General features: G+C 41.1%; 1 protein-coding gene across 18 annotated transcripts in view; it reads left to right on the plus strand.

The window, feature by feature from the left end:
* The window catches only part of LOC131941269 (twitchin), a 222,995-nt gene that overhangs the window by 99,731 nt on the left and 95,697 nt on the right, over positions 1-27,567 (plus strand). For 17 of the 18 annotated variants that reach the window (XM_059300409.1, XM_059300419.1, XM_059300416.1 and 14 more), the window contains 11 exons: positions 3,479-3,617; positions 3,918-4,039; positions 4,464-4,484; positions 8,647-8,791; positions 10,321-10,465; positions 13,765-13,892; positions 14,986-15,075; positions 16,178-16,372; positions 17,532-17,686; positions 19,968-20,112; positions 26,212-26,363. In XM_059300409.1, coding sequence (XP_059156392.1) covers positions 3,479-3,617; positions 3,918-4,039; positions 4,464-4,484; positions 8,647-8,791; positions 10,321-10,465; positions 13,765-13,892; positions 14,986-15,075; positions 16,178-16,372; positions 17,532-17,686; positions 19,968-20,112; positions 26,212-26,363 — 1,437 coding nt within the window. The remainder of the gene's footprint in view (positions 1-3,478; positions 3,618-3,917; positions 4,040-4,463; positions 4,485-8,646; positions 8,792-10,320; positions 10,466-13,764; positions 13,893-14,985; positions 15,076-16,177; positions 16,373-17,531; positions 17,687-19,967; positions 20,113-26,211; positions 26,364-27,567) is intronic. The other variant, XM_059300417.1, reaches the window with a different exon arrangement.

Consider the following 27,567-nt stretch of genomic DNA (forward strand, 5'->3'; position numbering starts at 1 on the left):
TGAGCAGGTGAAGTAGAGTTTAGTAGAGTTTTTAAAATATAAAAAACGTCTTTTTCAATGTGGGGTCTGGTATTTTGGGATGATAAGTGCTGGCAGTCGTGATGTCATTTATGGATGACCCCCCGAAACCCACAGTTATCTAACTAGATAACGGGTAGTCTAGTAATGCACTAAAAATGAGAAAATAAATGATTTTCTTTAAATATATAGTATTACACTTGTATTTAAATAACTATACAGAAATACGTGGGTCTCTTCCTAAATATTAGTAAACGTATCCAATAGATAATATAGTGACTCACTCTTTTCTTTATAGTTATTTAAATAGTAGTGGACTATTATATATTTAAAGAAAATCATTAATTTTCTCCTTTTAGTGCATCATTTAATAAAAGCTTGTTAAACTGTGCATTTTTAAAAGAAAATTTTAATTAATTTTTAAAAAATTAATTCGTCATCCATCTAAGTTCAATTAGAAATCATATTATATTGTCTCTAAGTCTTTATCCACGTTACAAGTTTGAAACGAATCCGTCTGTTACAAGTTCTTGAAATTTCGCTCGCCTGTTTCGAGCTAAGACGACATCCATCCATCCATCCGTCCGTCCATCCATCCATCCATCCATCCATCTATCCATCCATCCATCCATCCATCCGTCCATCCATCCGCCCGTCCGTCCGTCCGTCCATCCGTCTATCTGTCTGTCTTTCTGTCTGTCTATATATATTTTATATAAAGCAATGTGTGTGTGTGTGTGTGTTTGTCTTTAATGCATTACTACACTCCTCATCACATCGCCATGAAACTTTGGGAAGTTGTTGAGAATATACGGTAAATAAAAATAAAAGTCGATTGCGGTTTCACGCCGTTCACCCGATTGCCACCAAACTTTGGTGAGTTTATTAGAACACATGTAATACGTTCTATTGTAATGATAAGAAAAAATAACCAAGTTTAGATTATTAACTGGGATGTTTCTTTTTGTCCATAAAAATCCAAACAGTTTCGTCACTATGCGAATGATGCATTTAGCATCTAGTTTTAGACAATCCCATCAGAAATTGACATCAAGCATCTAATAATAGACCATTAGTATCACTAACATATTGCATCAGTCACATTGATGTTTAACGCTCCCGAGAGCGACCCTCTACGTCCCTGACACATGGGCGGTCACCGAAGTGTGTTCTACCACATTATTTCGGTGATTAATTAATGTACACTCAATGTTTTCATGCGGTAGTGTAGGTAAACCCGTGTCCCGATATTTATGATCCAAGAGCAGGCATTGTTTACATTTAAATAACTCACTTTTAGAAAACAAGATCACGCGTCTTAGAACATAGGATTGGTAACGCATTGATGAAACCCTTCTTATATATTTCGTCGGACTTTATTATATCCCCGCGGCAACGCACGGGGACGGGTACGCTAGCAGTTTATAAAATGTATTAAACAAAATAAAAGGTACTAAACTTACTAAAAAATAAAAAAAACTGAAGACGACAAAACTAAACACAACAAAACACCCATTCGAACTATAAACCTGAAAAGAGAATATATAGACCTACATGAAAATCTTATAACAGTAAAATGGTTGTATACAAGGCATGATGACACAAAATAAAATGGATATTGTACAAACTGAACCTTCAAATGAAGGGTGACAAGATTAAATGTTAATTAACAATCCACAAGTAGTTCACACAGAACACTGTAAAAACCTGTAAATCTCAGGTCACTGAGCAGCAAACTACTAGCTCAATGGATACAATTAATTATCAGCCTCAACATGAGGCTCTCGTAAAATAAAATACAAACTAGTATTACAACTGTCTCAATCCAGACCATCATACCATCACGTGGCCTGAAACTACAACCATTGAGACTTCTCAGTCTAAATACTAAATAATACGTAGCCACTTCGTAGACAAATAAAATAAGCAAACTATTAAGGGGATATGCTATGTTTTTTTCTATTTTTTTGAGTTTAAGATCTAGAGCCTTTTGAATACTTTTATCATATTTGGCATATAAAAGTAAGTATTAAACAGCAAAAAAACGGTTCGAAAACAATTTTGGTTGTCATGGAAACCCAAAAAACCTCCGCCATTTTGAATTTTTCGGTACTTTTAAAAATACTAAGGCTTTTTTATTTATGCACCTATAGCAATCAAATTTAAACTGCTTATATTTCAGTATATATTAAAACTTTTGTCACGACAACTATTTGAAATAATTACTAGTAAAAATTTTACGATGTCTAAAAAATCTAACCCTTTTTAGTATTCAAAAGTTTCAAAATGTGCATATTAATTACCAAATACTTTTTTTCTATGAAAGCAATCACAATTCCCTCGTGACAAAAGTTGTATTTTTGAATCAAGAACATTTACTGAAAATATGGTTGCCATTGTTTAATAAATAAAAAAGTAGTAGGCTTTTTAGTGTTAAAAACCTGTGAACTGAGAAAAACCGCCAAAAGTAACGAAAACTAGGTCAGGAAAGTACCATATCTGTGTAAACTGTAAAGCCGATTGTAAGCGTTGGGTGTTTCCGAGATGTAGGAAATTAAGTTTATTAAATACATGAGAAATCCAGCTTTCCGATGATGTCAAATACAATATAATGACGTATATAAAACTTTTCATAGAGAAGCTTGTAAGATAGGGAAAAATTGATTATTTTTTAATTAATAGGGTCATAAAAATCGTAATTCAAACACATAAAATATTTTTTTCTCTTTTAAGTTATTATTTTCTTTATACAAAAATGGACAAAGTATCCAAAAGTGCAAGAAACCCATCATGACGGAAAACAAGAAATTTTGTGGGTTTTTTCCGCGCATATCCCCTTAAAGGGAAACATAATAAAACACCATAAGAAAAAGATCTACGTTACCACAGAAATACAACACAGAAACACTTGACCACACAGGCCCCGCGCACAGAAGGTCCCTCGCTGACACACACGCCACGAACAAAAAGAAATTTAAAATTTTGAACTAAACTAAAGTACAACACACCACTTACTGCACACAAGAAAATAGTCCCCAATACAACAATAACTAACAACACAACATTAAACATAAAATGGGACCACACACTAAAACAAAGTTTGAATAAATAATAACATCAAAATATAAACAAGACACACAAAACAACCAATAACAATTTTAAAATCAAAATTAAACCCGCGCCATAATAGCGGACTGCTTAATTACGACAATCCTAAGCAGGACACAAAAAGTGACATCCGCATTTTTGTAATAAAATAATAATTAAATAACTCTCCACCCTTACACGTGTAACAAACATGTTATAAATATATAAACATCTCAACAAAGGTAAAGAAAACATGTAGGCCTATTTATAACTATTTACACAGCATGTATTTGAAAGTGTGTTTACACAGCATAATTTTGACAGTGTGTTTACACAGCATGTATTTGAAAGTGTGTTTAAACCTTTCCTGCAGTACACCCCCGGTAAATACGAGATCCAGCGTCGAGAAAACAGGTGCATCTTTAAGCTGGTCAACGCGGCCAAGGAGGACGAGGATGTCTACAGCTGTAGGTGTGCCGAGATCAAGACAGAAACCAGGGTCAATGTCGTTGGTCAGTAGCTGCAGAATTTAGCCAGTCAGTACATGCACATTTAGTCAGTATATGCATCTTTAGTCAGTAAGTGTATGGGTATTTAGTCAGTATACCTCAGTATCTACAAGCTGATCTGGAATGAGGTCTGTGCACATAAAGTATCTGAACATTTATCTACTCAATCACATAAAGTATATGAACATTTATCCATTCAATCACATGAAATGAGTATCTGAACATGTATCCATTCAATCACATAAAGTATCTGAACATGTATCCACTCCACGCCACGAGTGAAGTTTTCTCTGCCCTCCCCAGAGCCCGAGTGGGAGTTCATGAAGAAGCTGGAGGATGTGGAGGCGGTGGAGAGGGAGAAGGCCACGCTCGAGTGTGACGTCAGTGACCATGAAGCTGACGTCATTTGGCTGAGAGAAGGAAAGGTAAACTAATGAATACAAGAGGCATTACATCTTACATCTTACATTCATTGTACGTTTTTTACTTGTAGGTGGTTTTATTTTTTCTAATTTATGTTTCAATTTTGTAACATCTTGAAGCAAACATCAGTGTGAACTATCAAACATTGCAAACATCAGTGTGAACTATCAAACATTGCAAACATCAATGTGAACTACCATGCCCCATGAATACTTCATTTATAAACAAACTGCACACGTTTACGAAAACAATAAAACAAAGATACTTGATAAACGAACTGTACATGTCTAATGAATCAACTAAACTATTCGATATTAAACATTTATTTTAACGTATAAACTTATTATGTTATTACATATAGCAATTTTAAACAAACATTGTTAATTAACTGAATCTGTTGGATTAACTGACGAAAATCATTTTCAGGATACCCCTGGAGTAATTGAGGTAGTTTATTTTGAAAGGCTTTAGACCTTTGCTGCCGTAGCCTTTCTAGTTTTAGTTAGAACTTTTATGGTTAGACTTGCCCTCCTAGAGCACAACTTTTCTAGTTTTAGTTAGAACTTTTATGGTTAGACTTGCCTTCCTATAGCACAACTTTTCTAGTTTTAGTTAGAACTTTTATGGTTAGACTTGCCTTCCTACAGCACAACTTTTCTAGTTTTAGTTAGAACTTTTATGGTTAGACTTGCCTTCCTACAGCACAACTTTTCTAGTTTTAGTTAGAACTTTTATGGTTAGACTTGCCTTCCTACAGCACAACTTTTCTAGTTTTAGTTAGAACTTTTATGGTTAGACTTGCCTTCCTACAGCACAACTTTTCTAGTTTTAGTTAGAACTTTTATGGTTAGACTTGCCTTCCTATAGCACAACTTTTCTAGTTTTAGTTAGAACTTTTATGGTTAGACTTGCCTTCCTACAGCACAACTTTTCTAGTTTTAGTTAGAACTTTTATGGTTAGACTTGCCTTCCTACAGCACAACTTTTCTAGTTTTAGTTAGAACTTTTATGGTTAGACTTGCCTTCCTACAGCACAACTTTTCTAGTTTTAGTTAGAACTTTTATGGTTAGACTTGCCTTCCTACAGCACAACTTTTCTAGTTTTAGTTAGAACTTTTATGGTTAGACTTGCCTTCCTACAGCACAACTTTTCTAGTTTTAGTTAGAACTTTTATGGTTAGACTTGCCTTCCTACAGCACAACTTTTCTAGTTTTAGTTAGAACTTTTATGGTTAGACTTGCCTTCCTACAGCACAACTTTTCTAGTTTTAGTTAGAACTTTTATGGTTAGACTTGCCCTCCTACAGCACAACTTTTCTAGTTTTAGTTAGAACTTTTATGGTTAGACTTGCCTTCCTACAGCACAACTTTTCTAGTTTTAGTTAGAACTTTTATGGTTAGACTTGCCTTCCTACAGCACAACTTTTCTAGTTTTAGTTAGAACTTTTATGGTTAGACTTGCCTTCCTATAGCACAACTTTTCTAGTTTTAGTTAGAACTTTTATGGTTAGACTTGCCTTCCTACAGCACAACTTTTCTAGTTTTAGTTAGAACTTTTATGGTTAGACTTGCCCTCCTACAGCACAACTTTTCTAGTTTTAGTTAGAACTTTTATGGTTAGACTTGCCTTCCTATAGCACAACTTTTCTAGTTTTAGTTAGAACTTTTATGGTTAGACTTGCCCTCCTACAGCACAACTTTTCTAGTTTTAGTTAGAACTTTTATGGTTAGACTTGCCTTCCTACAGCACAACTTTTCTAGTTTTAGTTAGAACTTTTATGGTTAGACTTGCCTTCCTACAGCACCCCACACTGCATCTCAAAGAATTTCAGTCGGGCATACTAAACGTTGTTCTTTTTTTTGTAACTACACATTTGTCAACAATGCTCTGTCTATCTTTTCTGTATACACCTGTATGTTTCATACACTCTTTTCTGTATACACCTGTATGTTTCATACACTCTTTTCTGTATACACCTGTATGTTTCATACACTCTTTTCTGTATACACCTGTATGTTTCATACACTCTTTTCTGTATACACCTGTATGTTTCATACACTCTTTTCTGTATACACCTGTATGTTTCATACACTCTTTTCTGTATACACCTGTATGTTTCATACACTCTTTTCTGTATACATCTGTACGTTTCATACACTCTTTTCTGTATACATCTGTACGTTTCATACACTCTTTTCTGTATACACCTGTATGTTTCATACACTCTTTTCTGTATACACCTGTATGTTTCATACACTTTTCTCTGTATACACCTGTATGTTTCATACACTCTTTTCTGTATACACCTGTATGTTTCATACACTCTTTTCTGTATACATCTGTACGTTTCATACACTCTTTTCTGTATACACCTGTATGTTTCATACACTCTTTTCTGTATACACCTGTATGTTTCATACACTTTTCTCTGTATACACCTGTATGTTTCATACACTTTTCTCTGTATACACCTGTATGTTTCATACACTTTTCTCTGTATACACCTGTATGTTTCATACACTTCTCTGTATACATCTGCATGTTTCATACACTCTTTTCTGTATACACCTGTATGTTTCATACACATGTATATCTCACATATTTACGTCACACATGCACATTTATATCCTAAATTAATATCACCCATATGTTTAGGCTTACCATTATGTGATGTAGCTACACAACAATTCTGATGATGTAGCTATACAACAATTCTATGATTGCGTGCTGTAACCCAATGTTGTATGACCTGTTGTAAAAGCGAACCTCCCAGAGAACACAGCATGTAACCCACCTCAAGGAGTGGCATGTGCCCTGCACTGGCTGCACTCTTCATTTTCTCTACTTCCAGATTAGTTTAGTTAAACAAAGTACCCTGACCTACATACGAGATTAGTTTAGTTAAACAAAGTACCCTGACCTACATACGAGATTAGTTTAGATAAACAAAGTACCCTGATCTACATTAGTTAAACAAAGTACCCTGACCTACATTCGAGATTAGTTTGGTTAAACAAAGTACCCTGACCTACATACGAGATTAGTTTAGTTAAACAAAGTACCCTGACCTACATACGAGATTAGTTTAGTTAAACAAAGTACCCTGACCTACATACGAGATTAGTTTAGTTAAACAAAGTACCCTGACCTACATACGAGATTAGTTTAGTTAAACAAAGTACCCTGACTTACATACGAGATTAGTTTAGTTAAACAAAGTACCCTGACCTACATACGAGATTAGTTTAGTTAAACAAAGTACCCTGACCTACATACGAGATCAGTTTAGTTAAACAAAGTACCCTGACCTACATACGAGATTAGTTTAGTTAAACAAAGTACCCTGACCTACATACGAGATTAGTTTGGTTAAACAAAGTACCCTGACCTACATACGAGATTAGTTTAGTTAAACAAAGTACCCTGACCTACATACGAGATTAGTTTAGTTAAACAAAGTACCCTGACCTACATACGAGATTAGTTTAGTTAAACAAAGTACCCTGACCTACATACGAGATTAGTTTAGTTAAACAAAGTACCCTGACCTACATACGAGATTAGTTTAGTTAAACAAATTACCCTGACCTACATACGAGATAAGTTTAGTTAAACAAAGTACCCTGACCTACATACGAGATCAGTTTAGTTAAACAAAGTACCCTGACCTACATACGAGATTAGTTTAGTTAAACAAAGTACCCTGACCTACATACGAGATTAGTTTAGTTAAGCAAAGTACCCTGACCTACATACGAGATTAGTTTAGTTAAACAAAGTACCCTGACCTACATACGAGATTAGTTTAGTTAAACAAAGTACCCTGACCTACATACGAGATTAGTTTAGTTAAACAAAGTACCCTGACCTACATACGAGATTAGTTTAGTTAAACAAAGTACCCTGACCTACATACGAGATTAGTTTAGTTAAACAAAGTACCCTGACCTACATACGAGATTAGTTTAGTTAAACAAAGTACCCTGACCTACATACGAGATTAGTTTAGTTAAACAAAGTACCCTGACCTACATATGAGATTAGTTTAGTTAAACAAAGTACCCTGACCTACATACGAGATTAGTTTAGTTAAACAAAGTACCCTGACCTATATACGAGATTAGTTTAGTTAAACAAAGTACCCTGACCTACATACGAGATTAGTTTAGTTAAACAAAGTACCCTGACCTACATACGAGATTAGTTTAGTTAAACAAAGTACCCTGACCTACATACGAGATTAGTTTAGTTAAACAAAGTACCCTGACCTACATTAGTTAAACAAAGTACCCTGACAATTTTGATTGTGCTTTTGAAACCACGTCCGATAGAAAATTGTTTATTAGATCATAAAATGTTGCTTAAATTCTTGACTGTTTTAGATAGAACAAGATGCAACAAGGTTATTTCAAATTTATTCATTCTTAAACGACAGTAACAGTTAGCATTTCTCCCCTCAACTCACATAACAAAATCAAATGTTCACCCACCCACTGCCTAATTTGATTTAGGCCTACTTTGTATGTGAATATGTAAAAAATGATGTGAATATGTAAAAACAAATTATGTGAATATGTAAAAACAAATGATATGAATATGTGTGTTAAGGAGCTAAAGCCGGGAGGTAAATACGAGTTTATCAAGGACGGCCACAAACGAAGGCTGGTGATTAAAAACTGCAGCATCAAAGATGACGGGAAGTACACTTGTCAGCTCCTAAACCAGACTACAACAGCAGAGCTTTTTGTCTCGCGTAAGTCGTCTTACACTTACACGGGTCATCTTGTCTTACACTTACACGGGTCATCTTGTCTTTCACTTACACTGGTCATCTTGTCTTACACTTACACTGGTCATCTTGTCTTACACTTACACTGGTCATCTTGTCTTACACTGCTCATCTTGTCTTACACTTACACTGCTCATCTTGTCTTACACTGGTCATCTTGTCTTACACTTACACTGGTCATCTTGTCTTACACTGGTCATCTTGTCTTACACTGGTCATCTTGTCTTACACTTACACTGCTCATCTTGTCTTACACTGGTCATCGTGTCTTACACTTAAACTGGTCATCTTGTGTTACACTGGTCATCTTGTCTTACACTTACACTGGTCATCTTGTCTTACACTTACACTGGTCATCTTGTCTTACACTTACATTGGTCATCTTGTCTTACACTTACATTGGTCATCTTGTCTTACACTGGTCATCTTGTCTTACACTTACACTGGTCATCTTGTCTTACACTGGTCATCTTGTCTTACACTTACATTGGTCATCTTGTCTTACACTTACATTGGTCATCTTGTCTTACACTGGTCATCTTGTCTTACACTTACACTGGTCATCTTGTCTTACACTGGTCATCTTGTCTTACACTTACACGGGTCATCTTGTCTTACACTGGTCATCTTGTCTTACACTGGTCATCTTGTCTTACACTGGTCATCTTGTCTTACACTTACACGGGTCATCTTGTCTTACACTGGTCATCTTGTCTTACACTGGTCATCTTGTCTTACACTGGTCATCTTGTCTTACACTTACACGGGTCATCTTGTCTTACACTGGTCATCTTGTCTTACACTTACACTGGTCATCTTGTCTTACACTTACACGGGTCATCTTGTCTTACACTTACACGGGTCATCTTGTCTTACACTGGTCATCTTGTCTTACACTGGTCATCTTGTCTTACACTGGTCATCTTGTCTTACACTTACACGGGTCATCTTGTCTTACACTGGTCATCTTGTCTTACACTTGTCATCTTGTCTTACACTGGTCATCTTGTCTTACACTTACACGGGTCATCTTGTCTTACACTTACACTGGTCATCTTGTCTTACACTGGTCATCTTGTCTTACACTTACATTGGTCATCTTGTCTTACACTTACATTGGTCATCTTGTCTTACACTGCTCATCTTGTCTTACACTTACACTGGTCATCTTGTCTTACACTGCTCATCTTGTCTTACACGGGTCATCTTGTCTTACACTTACACGGGTCATCTTGTCTTACACTGGTCATCTTGTCTTACACTTACATTGGTCATCTTGTCTTACATTGGTCATCTTGTCTTACATTGGTCATCTTGTCTTACACTGGTCATCTTGTCTTACACTTACACGGGTCATCTTGTCTTACACTGGTCATCTTGTCTTACACTTACACTGGTCATCTTGTCTTACACTTACACTGGTCATCTTGTCTTACACTTACACTGGTCATCTTGTCTTACATCTTGTAATAACCTTAAGAACTTGTCTACAGCTGATGTCAAATTCATGAAGAAATTAACTGACAGAAACTGTAAAGAAAAGGAGACCATCTCACTAGAGTGCAAGGCCACCAACCCACACAAACACCCCTTCAAGTGGCTCAAAGATGGAGAACCACTCAACACAGATTTGCCCAAGTAAGTCAACCCCTCACTAATTATCATTACCGTCTACCAAAATATTCAAGAATAGCTCTAAAAATGTCTCATTTCCTCCGATTCCCTCTGGGTTTGATAGTTATGCCAGATAATCATTTTTACATCCATCTAACTATTCACCCACCTGTCTACCCACCCACCTGACCATTCACCCACCTGTCCACCCACCCAACTGTCCACCCACCTGTCTACCCACCTGTCCATACACCTGTCTACCCACCCACCTGTCTACCCACCTGTCCACCCACCTGTTCACCCACCTGTCTACCCACCCACCTGTCCACCCACCTGTCCACCCACCTGTCCACCCACCTGTCTACCCACCTGTCCATACACCTGTCTACCCACCCACCTGTCTACCCACCTGTTCACCCACTTGTTCACCCACCTGTCTACCCACCCACCTGTCCACCCACCTGTCCACCCACCTGTCTACCCACCTGACCACCCAACCACCTGTCCACCCACCTACCTGTCCACCCACCTGTCCACCCACCTGTCCACCCACCTGTCCACCCACCTGTCTACCCACCTGTCCACCCACCTGTCCACACATTCGTCCATCCATCTGACCACCCACCTGTCTACCTACCCACCTGTCAACACACCTGTCTACCCAGCACCTGTCCACCCACCTGTCCACCCACCTGTCCACCCACCTGTCTACCCACCTGTCCATACACCTGTCTACCCACCCACCTGTCTACCCACCTGTCCACCCACCTCTCCACCCACCTGTCTACCCACCCACCTGTCCACCCACCTGTCAACCCACCTGACCACCCACTTGTCCACCCACCTGTCCACCCATCCACCTGTCCACCCACCTGTCTACCCACCTGTCTACTCACATGTCTACCAACTTGTCTACCCAACTTTCCACCCACCTGTCCACCCATCTGACCACCCACCCACCTGTCCACCCATCTGTCCACCCACCTGTCCACCCACCTGTCCACCCACCTGTCCACCCACATGTCCACCCACCTGTCCACCCACCTGTCCACCCAACTTTCCACCCACCTGTCCACCCATCTGACCACCCACCCACCTGTCCACCCATCTGACCACCCACCCACCTGTCCACCCACCTGTCCACCCATCTGTCCACCCACCTGTCTACCTACCCACCTGTCAACACACCAGTCTACCCAGCACCTGTCCACCCACCTGTTCACCCACCTGTCTACCCACCCACCTGTCCACCCACCTGTCCACCCATCTGTCCACCCACCTGACCACTCACCCACCTGTCCACCCACCTGTCAATCCATCTGACCACCCACCCACCTGTCCACCCACTTGTCCACCCATCTGACCACTCACCCACCTGTCCACCCACCTGTCCACCCACCTGTCCACCCACCTGTCCAACCACCCACCTGTCCACCCACCCAACTGTCCACCCACCTGTCCACCCACCTGTCTACCCACCTGTCCACACACCTGTCTACCCACCCACCTGTCCAGCCACCTGTCCACCCACCTCTCCATCCATCTGACCACCCACCCACCTGTCCACCCACCTGTCCACCCACCTGTCAATCCATCTGACCACCCACCCACCTGTCCACCCACCTGTCCACCCACGTGTCCAACCACCTGTCCACCCACCTGTCTACCCACCTGTCCACCCACCTCTCCACCCACCTGTCTACCCACCTGTCCACCCACCTGTCCACCCACCTGTCCACCCACCTGTCCACCCACCTGTCCACCCACCTACCTGTCCACCCACCTGTCTACCCACCTGTCCACCCACCTGTCCACCCACCTCTCCACCCACCTGTCTACCCACCTGTCTACCCACCTGTCTACCCACCTGTCCACCCACCTGTCCACCCACCTCTCCACCCACCTGTCCACCCACCTGTCCACCCACCTACCTGTCCACCCACCTGTCTACCCACCTGTCCACCCACCTGTCTACCCACCCACCTGTCCAGCCACCTGTCCACCCACCTCTCCATCCATCTGACCACCCACCTGTCCACCCACCTACCTGTCCACCCACCTGTCTACCCACCTGTCCACCCACCTCTCCACCCACCTGTCTACCCACCTGTCTACCCACCTGTCTACCCACCTGTCTACCCACCTGTCTACCTACCTGTCTACCCACCTGTCCACCCACCTGTCCACCCACCTCTCCACCCACCTGTCCACTCACCTGTCCACCCACCTGTCTACCCACCTGTCCACCCACCTGTCCACCCACCTGTCCACCCACCTGTCTACCCACCTGTCCACCCACCTGTCCACCCACCCACCTGTCCACCCACCTGTCCACCCACCTGTCCACCCACCTGTCCACCCACCTACCTGTCTACCCACCTGTCTACCCACCTCTCCACCCACCTGTCTACCCACCCTCCTGTCCACCCACCTGTCTACCCACCTGTCCACCCACCTCTCCACCCACCTGTCTACCCACCCTCCTGTCCACCCACCTGTCCACCCACCTGTCCACCCACCTGTCCACCCACCTGTCCACCCACCTGTCCACCCACCTCTCCACCCACCTGTCTACCCACCCACCTTTCCACCCTCCTGTCCACCCACTTGTCCACCCACCTATCCACCCACCTGTCTACCCACCCTCCTGTCCACCCTCCTGTCCACCCACCTCTCCAACCACCTGTCCACCCACCTGTCCACCCACCTCTCCACCCACCTGTCTACCCACCTGTCCACCCTCCTGTCCACCCACCTGTCCACCCTCCCACCTGTCCACCCACCTGTCCACCCACCTGTCCACCCACCTGTCCACCCACGTACCTGTCCACCCACCTGTCCACCCACCTGTCCACCCACCTGTCCACCCACCTGTCCACCCACCTGTCCACCCACCTGTCCACCCACCTGTCCACCCACCTGTCCACCAACCTGTCCACCCACCTGTCCACCCACCTGTCCACCCACCTGTCCACCCACCTACCTGTCCACCCACCTGTCCACCCACCTGTCCACCCACCTGTCCACCCACCTGTCCACCCACCTGTCCACCCACCTGTCTATCCTCCTGTCCACTCACCTGTCCACCCACCAGTTCACCCACCTCTCCACCCACCTGTCCACCCACCAGTTCACCCACCTGTCCACCCACCTGTCCACCTACCTGTCCACCCACCTGTCCACCCACCTGTCCACCCACCTGTCCACACACCTGTCTACCCACCTGTCCACCCACCTGTCCACCCACCTGTCCACCCACCTGTCCACCCACCCACCTGTCCACCCACCCGGTGATGCGTCTAATGCCTGTATTGCTGTACCAGGTATGAAAGCTCCAACAAAGGGGAGATCTACAAACTGACAGTCAAGGATGTGGACATGGGCGACACGGGGGAATACACCATCCAGATAGGTGACCGCCCCAACCGGTGCAAGGTCCATGTCGAGCCACGTGAGTCGCCTGCTCCATTGACCAACATAAGCACATTCAAAACCTCTGTGGACTTTTTTTTCTCTGTTTCAACCATTTGTTTAACCATTGGTTTAACCATTTGTTCACTTATTCGTTTAACCAGCTGTTAAATTATTTGTTTAATTATTTGCTCAATCATTTGTTTAACCGCTTGTTTAATAATTTGTTTAAGGGGATATGCTCCTTTAAAAATATTTTTTACAATTTAAGATCTAAAGCCTTTTGAATACTTTTACCGTGTTTGGCACATAAAAGTGAGTATTAAACAGCAAAAAAAGGTTTGAAACAATTTCGGTTGTCATGGAAACCAAAAAAAACCTCCGCCATTTTGAATTTTTCGATACTTTTAAAAATGCTAAGGCTTTTTTTTAATTTATGCACTTATATCAATCAAATTTAAACGGATTATATTTCAGGGTATATTCAAACTTTTGTCACGACAAAGTTTTGAAATAGCTAATAGTAAGAATTTTACAAGGTCCAAAAAATCGTACAATTTTTAGTATTCAAAAGTTGCAAAATTGCATAATTTTTAATAAATCCTTTTCTCTATGTAAGCCATCACAATTCCCTCGTGACAAAAGTTTTATTTTTGCATGAAGAACAATTACTGAAAATATGGTAGGCAATATTAAATAAATAAAAAAGTAGTAGAATTTTTAGTGTTAGAAACCTGCGAACTGAGAAAAAAAGTAACAAAAATAGGTCACGAAAATACCATACCTGTGTAAACTGCAAAGCCGATTGTAAGCTTTGGATGTTGTTTCCGAGATGGTGGACATTAAGATTATCTAATAATGAGAAATCCAACTTTCTACTGATGCCAAATACAATATGATTATTTTTTAATTATTAGGGTCTTAGAAAAGTGACTTCAAAAACATAAAAAAATTCTCATTAAAGTTATTATTTTCTTGTAAAAACGGACAAAGTATCCAAAAGTGCAGGAAACCCATCATGACGAAAAACCAGAACTTTGATGATTTTTAACGATGCATATCCCCTTAATCGTTTGTTCGATTATTTGTTTAACAATTTGTTAAACCAACACTCAACCTCTTCAACCTGATAGTACCAAGACCACCAAAGATTGATGCGTCCAAGATCAAGGATATTTTCGTCAAGAAAGGAGAGAATATTGAAGTCAATATTCCTTTTGATGGTGAGTTTCTTTTGTTCGAGTATTTTATACCTTTGGATTGGATACTTTGACAGATGGTGAGTTTCTTTTGTTCGAGTATTTTATACCTTTGGATTGGATACTTTGACAGATGGTGAGTTTCTTTTGTTCGAGTATTTTATACCTTTGGATTGGATACTTTGACAGATGGTGAGTTTCTTTTGTTCGAGTATTTTATACCTTTGGATTGGATACTTTGACAGATGGTGAGTTTCTTTTGTTCGAGTATTTTATACCTTTGGATTGGATACTTTGACAGATGGTGAGTTTCTTTTGATCGAGTATTTTATACCTTTGGATTGGATACTTTGACAGATGGTGAGTTTCTTTTGTTCGAGTATTTTATACCTTTGGATTGGATACTTTGACAGATAGTGAGCTTCTTTTGTTCGAGTATTTTATACCTTTGGATTGGATACTTTGACAAATATTTTCATGCATGTAGTTCCACAATGTTGACAGGAAATTCTCGCCTTTATGTATGCTACTGTTAGCTTATGTATGCTACTGTTAGCTTATGTATGCTACTGTTAGCTTATGTATGCTACTGTTAGCTTATGTATGCTACTGTTAGCTTATGTATGCTACTGTTAGCTTATGTATGCTACTGTTAGCTTATGTATGCTACTGTTAGCTTATGTATGCTACTGTTAGCTTATTATGCTACTGTTAGCTTATGTATGCTACTGTTAGCTTATGTATGCTACTGTTAGCTTATGTATGCTACTGTTAGCTTATGTATGCTACCGTTAGCTTGTGTATGCTACTGTTAGCTTATGTATGCTACTGTTAGCTTATGTATGCTACTGTTAGCTTATGTATGCTACTGTTAGCTTATGTATGCTACTGTTAGCTTATGTATGCTACTGTTAGCTTATGTATGCTACGTTAGCTTATGTATGCTACTGTTAGCTTATGTATGCTACTGTTAGCTTATGTATGCTACTGTTAGCTTATGTATGCTACTGTTAGCTTATGTATGCTACGTTAGCTTATGTATGCTACTGTTAGCCTATGTATGCTACAGTTAGCTTATGTATGCTACTGTTAGCTTATGTATGCTACTGTTAGCTTATGTATGTAGGTGCCCCTGTTCCACGTGCTCTGTGGTCTAAAGACGGGAAACATATTGATGAAGGCAACTTGGACACATTGACTGAACCCAAGAACACAAAGCTGAGGATCCCTGCTGCACAGAGGTCAGACACTGGCCAGTATGAGCTGACACTGACCAATGATGCTGGGGAAGATAAAGTCCCAGTCAAAATTACAGTCATGGGCAAGTCATATTTTAATCCATTAGATTCGTTAGATGAGTCATCTGTTGCTAGATTGATTGATTAGGTGTTTCAAACTGCTGTGTACTTCATAACTTCCGTCTGTTTGTTTAGATGCACCTGTCTGTTTGTTTAGATGCACCTGTCTATCTGTTTGTTTAGATGCACCTGTCTATCTGTTTGTTTAGATGCACCTGTCTGTTTGTTTAGATGCACCTGTTTGTTTGTTTAGATGCACCTGTCTGTTTGTTTAGATGCACCTGTCTGTTTGTTTAGATGCACCTGTCTGTTTGTTTAGATGCACCTGTCTGTTTGTTTAGATGCACCTGTCTATCTGTTTGTTTAGATGCACCTGTCTGTTTGTTTAGATGCAACTGTCTATCTGTTTCTTTAGATGCACCTGTCTATCTGTTTGTTTAGATGCACCTGTCTATCTGTTTGTTTAGATGCACCTGTCTGTTTGTTTAGATGCACCTGTCTATCTGTTTGTTTAGATGCACCTGTCTGTTTGTTTAGATGCACCTGTCTGTCTGTTTGTTTAGATGCACCTCTCTGTTTATTTAGATGCACCTGTCTGTTTGTTTAGATGCACCTGTCTGTTTGTTTAGATGCACCTGTCTGTTTGTTTAGATGCACCTGTCTGTTTGTTTAGATGCACCTGTCTGTTTGTTTAGATGCACGTGTCTGTTTGTTTAGATGCACCTGTCTGTTTGTTTAGATGCACCTGTCTATCTGTTTGTTTAGATGCACCTGTCTGTTTGTTTAGATGCACCTGTCGTTTGTTTAGATGCACCTGTCTGTTTGTTTAGATGCACCTGTCTGTTTGTTTAGATGCACCTGTCTGTTTGTTTAGATGCACCTGTCTATTTGTTTAGATGCACCTGTCTGTTTGTTTAGATGCACCTGTCTGTTTGTTTAGATGCACCTGTCTGTTTGTTTAGATGCACCTGTCTGTTTGTTTAGATGCACCTGTCTATTTGTTTAGATGCACCTGTCTGTTTGTTTAGATGCACCTGTCTGTTTGTTTAGATGCACTTGTCTGTTTGTTTAGATGCACCTGTCTGTTTGTTTAGATGCACCTGTCTGTTTGTTTAGATGCACCTGTCTGTTTGTTTAGATGCACCTGTCTGTTTGTTTAGATACACCTGTCTATTTGTTTAGATGCACCTGGAGCCCCTGAAGGCCCCCTGGAGGTTGTAGACATCTTCTCCAACCGCTGTGCTCTACTCTGGGACAAACCAAAAGATGACGGCGGTTCCCCCATTACCCACTATGTTGTAGAGAAGATGGACGCCGGGAAAGGAGAGTGGGAAAAGGTGGGAAATGTTTCGTTATAGAGCTAATTGTGGGAAATGTTTCGTTATAGAGCTAATTGTGTGAAATGTTTCGTTATAGAGCTAATTGTGTGAAATGTTTCGTTATAGAGCTAATTGTGTGAAATGTTTCGTTATAGAGCTAATTGTGTGAAATGCTTCGTTATAGAGCTAATTGTGGGAAATGTTTCGTTATAGAGCTAATTGTGTGAAATGCTTCGTTATAGAGCTAATTGTGTGAAATGTTTCGTTATAGAGCTAATTGTGTGAAATGCTTCGTTATAGAGCTAATTGTGGGAAATGTTTCGTTATAGAGCTAATTGTGTGAAATGCTTCGTTATAGAGCTAATTGTGGGAAATGTTTCGTTATAGAGCTAATTGTGTGAAATGTTTCGTTATAGAGCTAATTGTGTGAAATGCTTCGTTATAGAGCTAATTGTGGGAAATGTTTCGTTATAGAGCTAATTGTGTGAAATGTTTCGTTATAGAGCTAATTGTGGGAAATGTTTCGTTATAGAGCTAATTGTGTGAAATGCTTCGTTATAGAGCTAATTGTGGGAAATGTTTCGTTATAGAGCTAATTGTGTGAAATGTTTCGTTATAGAGCTTATTGTGTGAAATGCTTCGTTATAGAGCTAATTGTGGGAAATGTTTCGTTATAGAGCTAATTGTGTGAAATGTTTCGTTATAGAGCTAATTGTGTGAAATGCTTCGTTATAGAGCTAATTGTGTGAAATGTTTCGTTATAGAGCTAATTGTGTGAAATGTTTCGTTATAGAGCTAATTGTGTGAAATGTTTCGTTATAGAGCTAATTGTGTGAAATGTTTCGTTACAGAGCTAATTGTTTGAAATGTTTGGTTATAGAGCTAATTGTTGGAAACGTTTCGTTTACTACTTTTAGTAGAAAAAAAATACATATTAAGAAAGCGTGGGTCACTATCACTATTTATTGGCTACTTTTACTAATATTTTATTTAAATAGTGGTGTATTGTTCAGTAACGAGTCTGGGTTGGGTGTCACTCGATGCGACATTTCATGGTGTCACCTCTCCCCCACCCCCTAAAAAATGATATATATATATATATATATATATATATATATATATATATATATATATATATATATATATATATATATATATATATTGATAGTATTTAACTGTGCACAGTTCATAGTATTGACTTCTATCAATAGTCAGTTATTAATACAGTTGGATTAACTCTAATCATTAATTGAACTGGCAAAAGCATATTTCCTCTATACAATTTTTCGGCAGTGTGTCAACCCCCCCCCCCTGTCGCATTGTTGTGGTCCGCACCCCCCCCCCCCCCCCCCCCACCACACCGCACCCACCATGCGACGCCTCTGGTACTATTAAATATTTAAAGAAAATCATTTATGTTCTCTTGTTTAGTGTATTATTATTTTCTCTTATTTAGTGCATTAGAACTTAAAAGCTTGTTATAAAACTTTTTTTTTTGTACTTTAAAATGTTTAAGATTGTGAAAATATGTACAAACTAGCACTAAATAAAGATAAAAGAAATTAATGCTGGTGCCATAACACAGTTGTGGAAGGTTGGGCAAAAAATCACAGGGTCAAGGTGACACAAGGTGACACAAGTAGGTCACGTGTGATAATTTGGATCACGTGTGATCATTTGGATCACTTGTGATCATTTGGATCACTAAACGAAAAAGTAAAACTATCGCTTAGATCTTTACATGAAAGTAAAACTATCGCTTAGATCTTTACATGAAAGTAAAACTATCGCTTAGATCTTTACATGAAAGTAAAACTATCGCTTAGATCTTTACATGAAAGTAAAACTATCGCTTAGATCTTTACATGAAAGTAAAACTATCGCTTAGATCTTTACATGAAAGTAAAACTATCGCTTAGATCTTTACATGAAAGTAAAACTATCGCTTAGATCTTTACATGAAAGTAAAACTATCGCTTAGATCTTTACATGAAAGTAAAACTATCGCTTAGATCTTTACATGAAAGTAAAACTATCGCTTAGATCTTTACATGAAAGTAAAACTATCGCTTAGATCTTTACATGAAAGTAAAACTATCGCTTAGATCTTTACATGAAAGTAAACTTTTAATGGTAAAAAAAGTGACAGGTACATTTTGTTGTTTCCCAACTTTAAAGCAAGTCGAATTCGATGATACAGCTTGAATGTAGTGATATGACTGATGATACACCCTAAAATTAGTGATATGACTGATATAGAATGTCATGAGATGACTGATGACTTGTAAATGTGATGCAGGTGTGTGAAACGGATGACGTGGAGGTTGATGTGTGCGACCTGACACCCGGGCGCCACTACCAATTCCGTGTGTCAGCGGTCAACAGTCAAGGGGAGAGTCAGCCACTGCCCACTGACGGGACAATACTGGCTAAAGATCCATGGGGTGAGTCCATTCTTTAATCACTGGCTGGTCAGTTCTTGTTTTTAGTCAGTTCTTGTATCTGGTCAGTTCTTGTATCTGGTCAGTTCTTGTATCTGGCCAGTTCTTGTATCTGGCCAGTTCTTGTATCTGGTCAGTTCTTGTATCTGGTCATTTCTTGTGTCTGACTTGTATCTGGTCAGTTCTTGTATCTGGCCAGTTCTTGTATCTGGTCAGTTCTTGTATCTGGTCATTTCTTGTGTCTGACTTGTATCTGGTCAGTTCTTGTATCTGGCCAGTTCTTGTATCTGGTCAGTTCTTGTATCTGGTCAGTTCTTGTATCTGGTCAGTTCTTGTATCTGGTCAGTTCTTGTGTCTGACTTGTATCTGGTCAGTTCTTGTATCTGGTCAGTTCTTGTATCTGGTCAGTTCTTGTATCTGGCCAGTTCTTGTATCTGGTCAGTTCTTGTATCTGGTCAGTTCTTGTATCTGGTCAGTTCTTGTATCTGGTCAGTTCTTGTATCTCGTCAGTTCTTGTATCTGGTCAGTTCTTGTATCTGGTCAGTTCTTGTATCTGGTCAGTTCTTGTATCTGGCCAGTTCTTGTATCTGGTCAGTTCTTGTATCTGGTCAGTTCTTGTGTCTGACTTGTATCTGGTCAGTTCTTGTATCTGGTCAGTTCTTGTATCTGGTCAGTTCTTGTATCTGGTCAGTTCTTGTATCTGGTCAGTTCTTGTATCTGGCCAGTTCTTGTAGCTGGTCAGTTCTTGTATCTGGTCAGTTCTTGTATCTGGTCAGTTCTTGTATCTGGTCAGTTCTTGTATCTGGCCAGTTCTTGTATCTGGTCAGTTCTTGTATCTGGTCAGTTCTTGTGTCTGACTTGTATCTGGTCAGTTCTTGTATCTGGCCAGTTCTTGTATCTGGTCAGTTCTTGTATCTGGTCAGTTCTTGTATCTGGTCAGTTCTTGTATCTGGTCAGTTCTTGTGTCTGACTTGTATCTGGTCAGTTCTTGTATCTGGTCAGTTCTTGTATCTGGTCAGTTCTTGTATCTGGCCAGTTCTTGTATCTGGTCAGTTCTTGTATCTGGTCAGTTCTTGTGTCTGACTTGTATCTGGTCAGTTCTTGTATCTGGCCAGTTCTTGTATCTGGTCAGTTCTTGTATCTGGTCAGTTCTTGTATCTGGTCAGTTCTTGTGTCTGACTTGTATCTGGTCAGTTCTTGTATCTGGTCAGTTCTTGTATCTGGTCAGTTCTTGTATCTGGTCAGTTCTTGTATCTGGTCAGTTCTTGTATCTGGTCAGTTCTTGTATCTGGTCAGTTCTTGTATCTGGTCAGTTCTTGTATCTGGTCAGTTCTTGTATCTGGCCAGTTCTTGTATCTGGTCAGTTCTTGTATCTGGTCAGTTCTTGTGTCTGACTTGTATCTGGTCAGTTCTTGTATCTGGTCAGTTCTTGTATCTGGTCAGTTCTTGTATCTGGTCAGTTCTTGTATCTGGTCAGTTCTTGTATCTGGCCAGTTCTTGTAGCTGGTCAGTTCTTGTATCTGGTCAGTTCTTGCATCTGGTCAGTTCTTGTATCTGGTCAGTTCTTGTATCTGGCCAGTTCTTGTATCTGGTCAGTTCTTGTATCTGGTCAGTTCTTGTGTCTGACTTGTATCTGGTCAGTTCTTGTATCTGGCCAGTTCTTGTATCTGGTCAGTTCTTGTATCTGGTCAGTTCTTGTATCTGGTCAGTTCTTGTATCTGGTCAGTTCTTGTGTCTGACTTGTATCTGGTCAGTTCTTGTATCTGGTCAGTTCTTGTATCTGGTCAGTTCTTGTATCTGGCCAGTTCTTGTATCTGGTCAGTTCTTGTATCTGGTCAGTTCTTGTGTCTGACTTGTATCTGGTCAGTTCTTGTATCTGGCCAGTTCTTGTATCTGGTCAGTTCTTGTATCTGGTCAGTTCTTGTATCTGGCCAGTTCTTGTATCTGGTCAGCTCTTGTATCTGGACAGTTCTTGTATCTGGCCAGTTCTTGTATCTGGTCAGTTCTTGTATCTGGTCAGTTCTTGTATCTGGTCAGTTCTTGTATCTGGTCAGTTCTTGTATCTGGTCAGTTCTTGTATCTGGTCAGTTCTTGTATCTGGCCAGTTCTTGTATCTGGTCAGTTCTTGTATCTGGTCAGTTCTTGTATCTGGTCAGTTCTTGTATCTGGCCAGTTCTTGTAGCTGGTCAGTTCTTGTATCTGGTCAGTTCTTGTATCTGGTCAGTTCTTGTATCTGGTCAGTTCTTGTATCTGGTCAGTTCTTGTATCTGGTTAGTTCTTGTATCTGGTCAGTTCTTGTATCTGGTCAGTTCTTGTATCTGGTCAGTTCTTGTATCTGGTCAGTTCTTGTATCTGGTCAGTTCTTGTATCTGGTCAGTTCTTGTATCTGGTCAGTTCTTGTATCTGGTCAGTTCTTGTATCTGGTCAGTTCTTGTATCTGGTCAGTTCTTGTATCTGGTCAGTTCTTGTATCTGGTCAGTTCTTGTGTCTGACTTGTATCTGGTCAGTTCTTGTATCTGGTCAGTTCTTGTGTCTGACTTGTATCTGGTCAGTTCTTGTATCTGGTCAGTTCTTGTAGCTGGTCGGTTCTTGTATCTGGTCATTTCTTGTATCTGGTCAGTTCTTGTATCTGGTCAGTTCTTGTATCTGGTCAGTTCTTGTATCTGGTCAGTTCTTGTATCTGGTCAGTTCTTGTAGCTGGTCAGTTCTTGTATCTGGTCAGTTCTTGTATCTGGTCAGTTCTTGTATCTGGTCAGTTCTTGTATCTGGTCAGTTCTTGTATCTGGTCAGTTCTTGTATCTGGTCAGTTCTTGTATCTGGTCAGTTCTTGTGTCTGACTTGTATCTGGTCAGTTCTTGTATCTGGTCAGTTCTTGTGTCTGACTTGTATCTGGTCAGTTCTTGTATCTGGTCAGTTCTTTTAGCTGGTCGGTTCTTGTATCTGACTTGTATCTGGTCAGTTCTTGTATCTGGTCAGTTCTTGTATCTGGTCATTTCTTGTATCTGGTCAGTTCTTGTATCTGGTCAGTTCTTGTATCTGGTCAGTTCTTGTATCTGGTCAGTTCTTGTGTCTGACTTGTATCTGGTCAGTTCTTGTATCTGGTCAGTTCTTGTGTCTGACTTGTATCTGGTCAGTTCTTGTATCTGGTCAGTTCTTGTAGCTGGTCGGTTCTTGTATCTGACTTGTATCTGGTCAGTTCTTGTATCTGGTCAGTTCTTGTATCTGGTCATTTCTTGTATCTGGTCAGTTCTTGTATCTGGTCAGTTCTTGTATCTGGTCAGTTCTTGTATCTGGTCAGTTCTTGTATCTGGTCAGTTCTTGTATCTGGTCAGTTCTTGTATCTGGTCAGTTCTTGTATCTGGTCAGCTCTTGTATCTGGTCAGTTCTTGTATCTGGTCAGTTCTTGTATCTGGTCAGTTCTTGTATCTGGTCAGTTCTTGTATCTGGTCAGTTCTTGTATCTGGTCAGTTCTTGTGTCTGACTTGTATCTGGTCAGTTCTTGTATCTGGCCAGTTCTTGTATCTGGTCAGTTCTTGTATCTGGTCGGTTCTTGTATCTGGTCAGTTCTTGTATCTGGCCAGTTCTTGTATCTGGTCAGTTCTTGTGTCTGGTCAGTTCTTGTATCTGATTAGTTCTTGTATCTGGTCAGTTCTTGTATCTGGTCAGTTCTTGTATCTGGTCAGTTCTTGTATCTGGTCAGTTCTTGTGTCTGACTTGTATCTGGTCAGTTCTTGTATCTGGCCAGTTCTTGTATCTGGTCAGTTCTTGTATCTGGTCAGTTCTTGTATCTGGTCAGTTCTTGTGTCTGGTCAGTTCTTGTATCTGGTCAGTTCTTGTATCTGGTCAGTTCTTGTATGTGGTCAGTTCTTGTATCTGGTCAGTTCTTGTATCTGGTCAGTTCTTGTATCTGGTCAGTTCTTGTATCTGGTCAGTTCTTGTATCTGGTCAGTTCTTGTATCTGGTCAGCTCTTGTATCTGGTCAGTTCTTGTATCTGGTCAGTTCTTGTATCTGGTCAGTTCTTGTATCTGGTCAGTTCTTGTATCTGGTCAGTTCTTGTATCTGGTCAGTTCTTGTGTCTGACTTGTATCTGGTCAGTTCTTGTATCTGGTCAGTTCTTGTATCTGGTCAGTTCTTGTAGCTGGCCAGTTCTTGTAGCTGGTCGGTTCTTGTATCTGGTCAGTTCTTGTGTCTGACTTGTATCTGGTCAGTTCTTGTATCTGGCCAGTTCTTGTATCTGGTCAGTTCTTGTATCTGGTCAGTTCTTGTATCTGGTCAGTTCTTGTATCTGGTCAGTTCTTGTGTCTGACTTGTATCTGGTCAGTTCTTGTATCTGGCCAGTTCTTGTATCTGGTCAGTTCTTGTATCTGGTCAGTTCTTGTATCTGGTCAGTTCTTGTGTCTGACTTGTATCTGGTCAGTTCTTGTATCTGGTCAGTTCTTGTATCTGGTCAGTTCTTGTGTCTGACTTGTATCTGGTCAGTTCTTGTATCTGGTCAGTTCTTGTATCTGGTCATTTCTTGTATCTGGTCAGTTCTTGTATCTGGTCAGTTCTTGTATTTGGTCAGTTCTTGTATCTGGTCAGTTCTTGTATCTGGTCAGTTCTTGTATCTGGCCAGTTCTTGTATCTGGTCAGTTCTTGTATCTGGTCAGTTCTTGTATCTGGCCAGTTCTTGTATCTGGTCAGTTCTTGTATCTGGTCAGTTCTTGTATCTGGTCAGTTCTTGTATCTGGTCAGTTCTTGTATCTGGTCAGCTCTTGTATCTGGTCAGTTCTTGTATCTGGTCAGTTCTTGTATCTGGTCAGTTCTTGTATCTGGTCAGTTCTTGTATCTGGTCAGTTCTTGTGTCTGACTTGTATCTGGTCAGTTCTTGTATATGACCAGTTCTTGTATCTGGTCAGTTCTTGTATCTGGTCAGTTCTTGTATCTGGTCAGTTCTTGTATCTGGTCAGTTCTTGTGTCTGACTTGTATCTGGTCAGTTCTTGTATCTGGCCAGTTCTTGTATCTGGTCAGCTCTTGTATCTGGACAGTTCTTGTATCTGGTCAGTTCTTGTATCTGGCCAGTTCTTGTAGCTGGTCAGTTCTTGTATCTGGTCAGTTCTTGTATCTGGTCAGTTCTTGTATCTGGTCAGTTCTTGTATCTTGTCAGTTCTTGTATCTGGTCAGTTCTTGTATCTGGTCAGTTCTTGTGTCTGACTTGTATCTGGTCAGTTCTTGTATCTGGTCAGTGCTTGTATCTGGTCAGTTCTTGTATCTGGTCAGTTCTTGTATCTTGTCAGTTCTTGTATCTGGTCAGTTCTTGTATCTGGTCAGTTCTTGTATCTGGTCAGTTCTTGTGTCTGACTTGTATCTGGCCAGTTCTTGTAGCTGGTCGGTTCTTGTATCTGGTCAGTTCTTGTATCTGGTCAGTTCTTGTATCTGGTCAGTTCTTGTATCTGGTCAGTTCTTGTATCTGGTCAGTTCTTGTATCTGGTCAGTTCTTGTATCTGGTCAGTTCTTGTATCTGGCCAGTTCTTGTATCTGGTCAGTTCTTGTATCTGGCCAGTTCTTGTAGCTGGTCAGTTCTTGTATCTGGTCAGTTCTTGTATCTGGTCAGTTCTTGTATCTGGTCAGTTCTTGTATCTGGTCAGTTCTTGTGTCTGACTTGTATCTGGTCAGTTCTTGTATCTGGTCAGTTCTTGTATCTGGTCAGTTCTTGTATCTGGTCAGTTCTTGTATCTGGTCAGTTCTTGTATCTGGTCAGTTCTTGTATCTGGTCAGTTCTTGTATCTGGTCAGTTCTTGTATCTGGCCAGTTCTTGTATCTGGTCAGTTCTTGTATCTGGTCAGTTCTTGTATCTGGTCAGTTCTTGTATCTGGTCAGTTCTTGTATCTGGTCAGTTCTTGTATCTGGTCAGTTCTTGTATCTGGTCAGTTCTTGTATCTGGTCAGTTCTTGTATCTGGTCAGTTCTTGTATCTGGCCAGTTCTTGTATCTGGTCAGTTCTTGTATCTGGTCATTTCTTGTATCTGGTCAGTTCTTGTATCTGGTCAGTTCTTGTATCTGGTCAACTCTTGTATCTGGTCAACTCTTGTATCTGATGTGTGTACTTATCTGGCCATCAGATCCCACCAGCCCACCAGGGGAGCCTCAGGTCATTGACTACGACAAGGACTACGCCGAGATCCAGTGGACTCCACCAGAGAAAGAGAACGGAGCACCTGTCAGCGGCTACGTGCTGGAGTACCGGGAGAAGGGCGGGGACGGCTGGTTGCCGGTACGTGCATGGGCCTGATCTAACACTACACACAGCTGGTTACCACACACAAACCTCCCACCACACACAAACCTCCCACCACACAAACCTCCCACCACACAAACCTCCCACCACACACAAACCTCCCACCACACACAAACCTCCCACCACACACAAACCTCCCACCACACACAAACCTCCCACCATACAAACCTCCCACCACACACAAACCTCACACCACACACAAACCTCACACCACAAATACGTCCCCCCCCAAACCTCACAAACCTCCAATCACACACAAACCTCACACCACACATAAACCTCCCACCAGACACACACATAACATAACACAAACCTCACAAACCTCACACCACACAAACCTCCCACCACACACAAACCTCCCACCACACACAAACCTCCCACCACACACAAACCTCACACCACACAAACCTCCCACCACACACAAACCTCCCACCACAACCAAACCTCCCACCACACACAAACCTCCCACCACACAAACTTCCTACCACACCCAAACCTCCCACCACACACAAACCTCCCACCACACACAAACCTCACACCACACAAACCTCCCACCACACACAAACCTCCCACCACACACAAACCTCACACCGCATAAACCTCCCATCAGACAAACCTCACACCACACAAACCTCCCATCCCACAAGCCTCCCACCTCACAAACCTCACACCACACAAACCTCCCACCACAAAAACATCACAGCACACACAAACCTCCCACCACACACAAACCTCACACCACACAAACCTCCCACCACACCCAAACCTCCCACCACACACAAACCTCCCACCACACAAACCTCCCACCACACACAAACCTCCCACCACACAAACCTCCCACCACACACAAACCTCCCACCACACACAAACCTCACACCACACAAACCTCCCACCACACACAAACCTCCCACCACACACAAACCTCACACCACACAAACCTCCCATCACACACAAACCTCCCACCACACACAAACCTCCCACCACACAAACCTCCCACCACACACAAACCTCCCACCACACAAACCTCCCACCACACACAAACCTCCCACCACACACAAACCTCACACCACACAAACCTCCCACCACACACAAACCTCCCATCACACACAAACCTCACACCACACAAACCTCCCATCACACACAAACCTCCCATCACACAAACCTCCCACCACACACAAAC

The sequence above is a fragment of the Physella acuta genome, unplaced genomic scaffold (assembly GCF_028476545.2).
Source record: "Physella acuta isolate Inbredline_101_S28 unplaced genomic scaffold, ASM2847654v3 ptg000355l, whole genome shotgun sequence".
NCBI classification, from domain to species: domain Eukaryota; kingdom Metazoa; phylum Mollusca; class Gastropoda; family Physidae; genus Physella; species Physella acuta.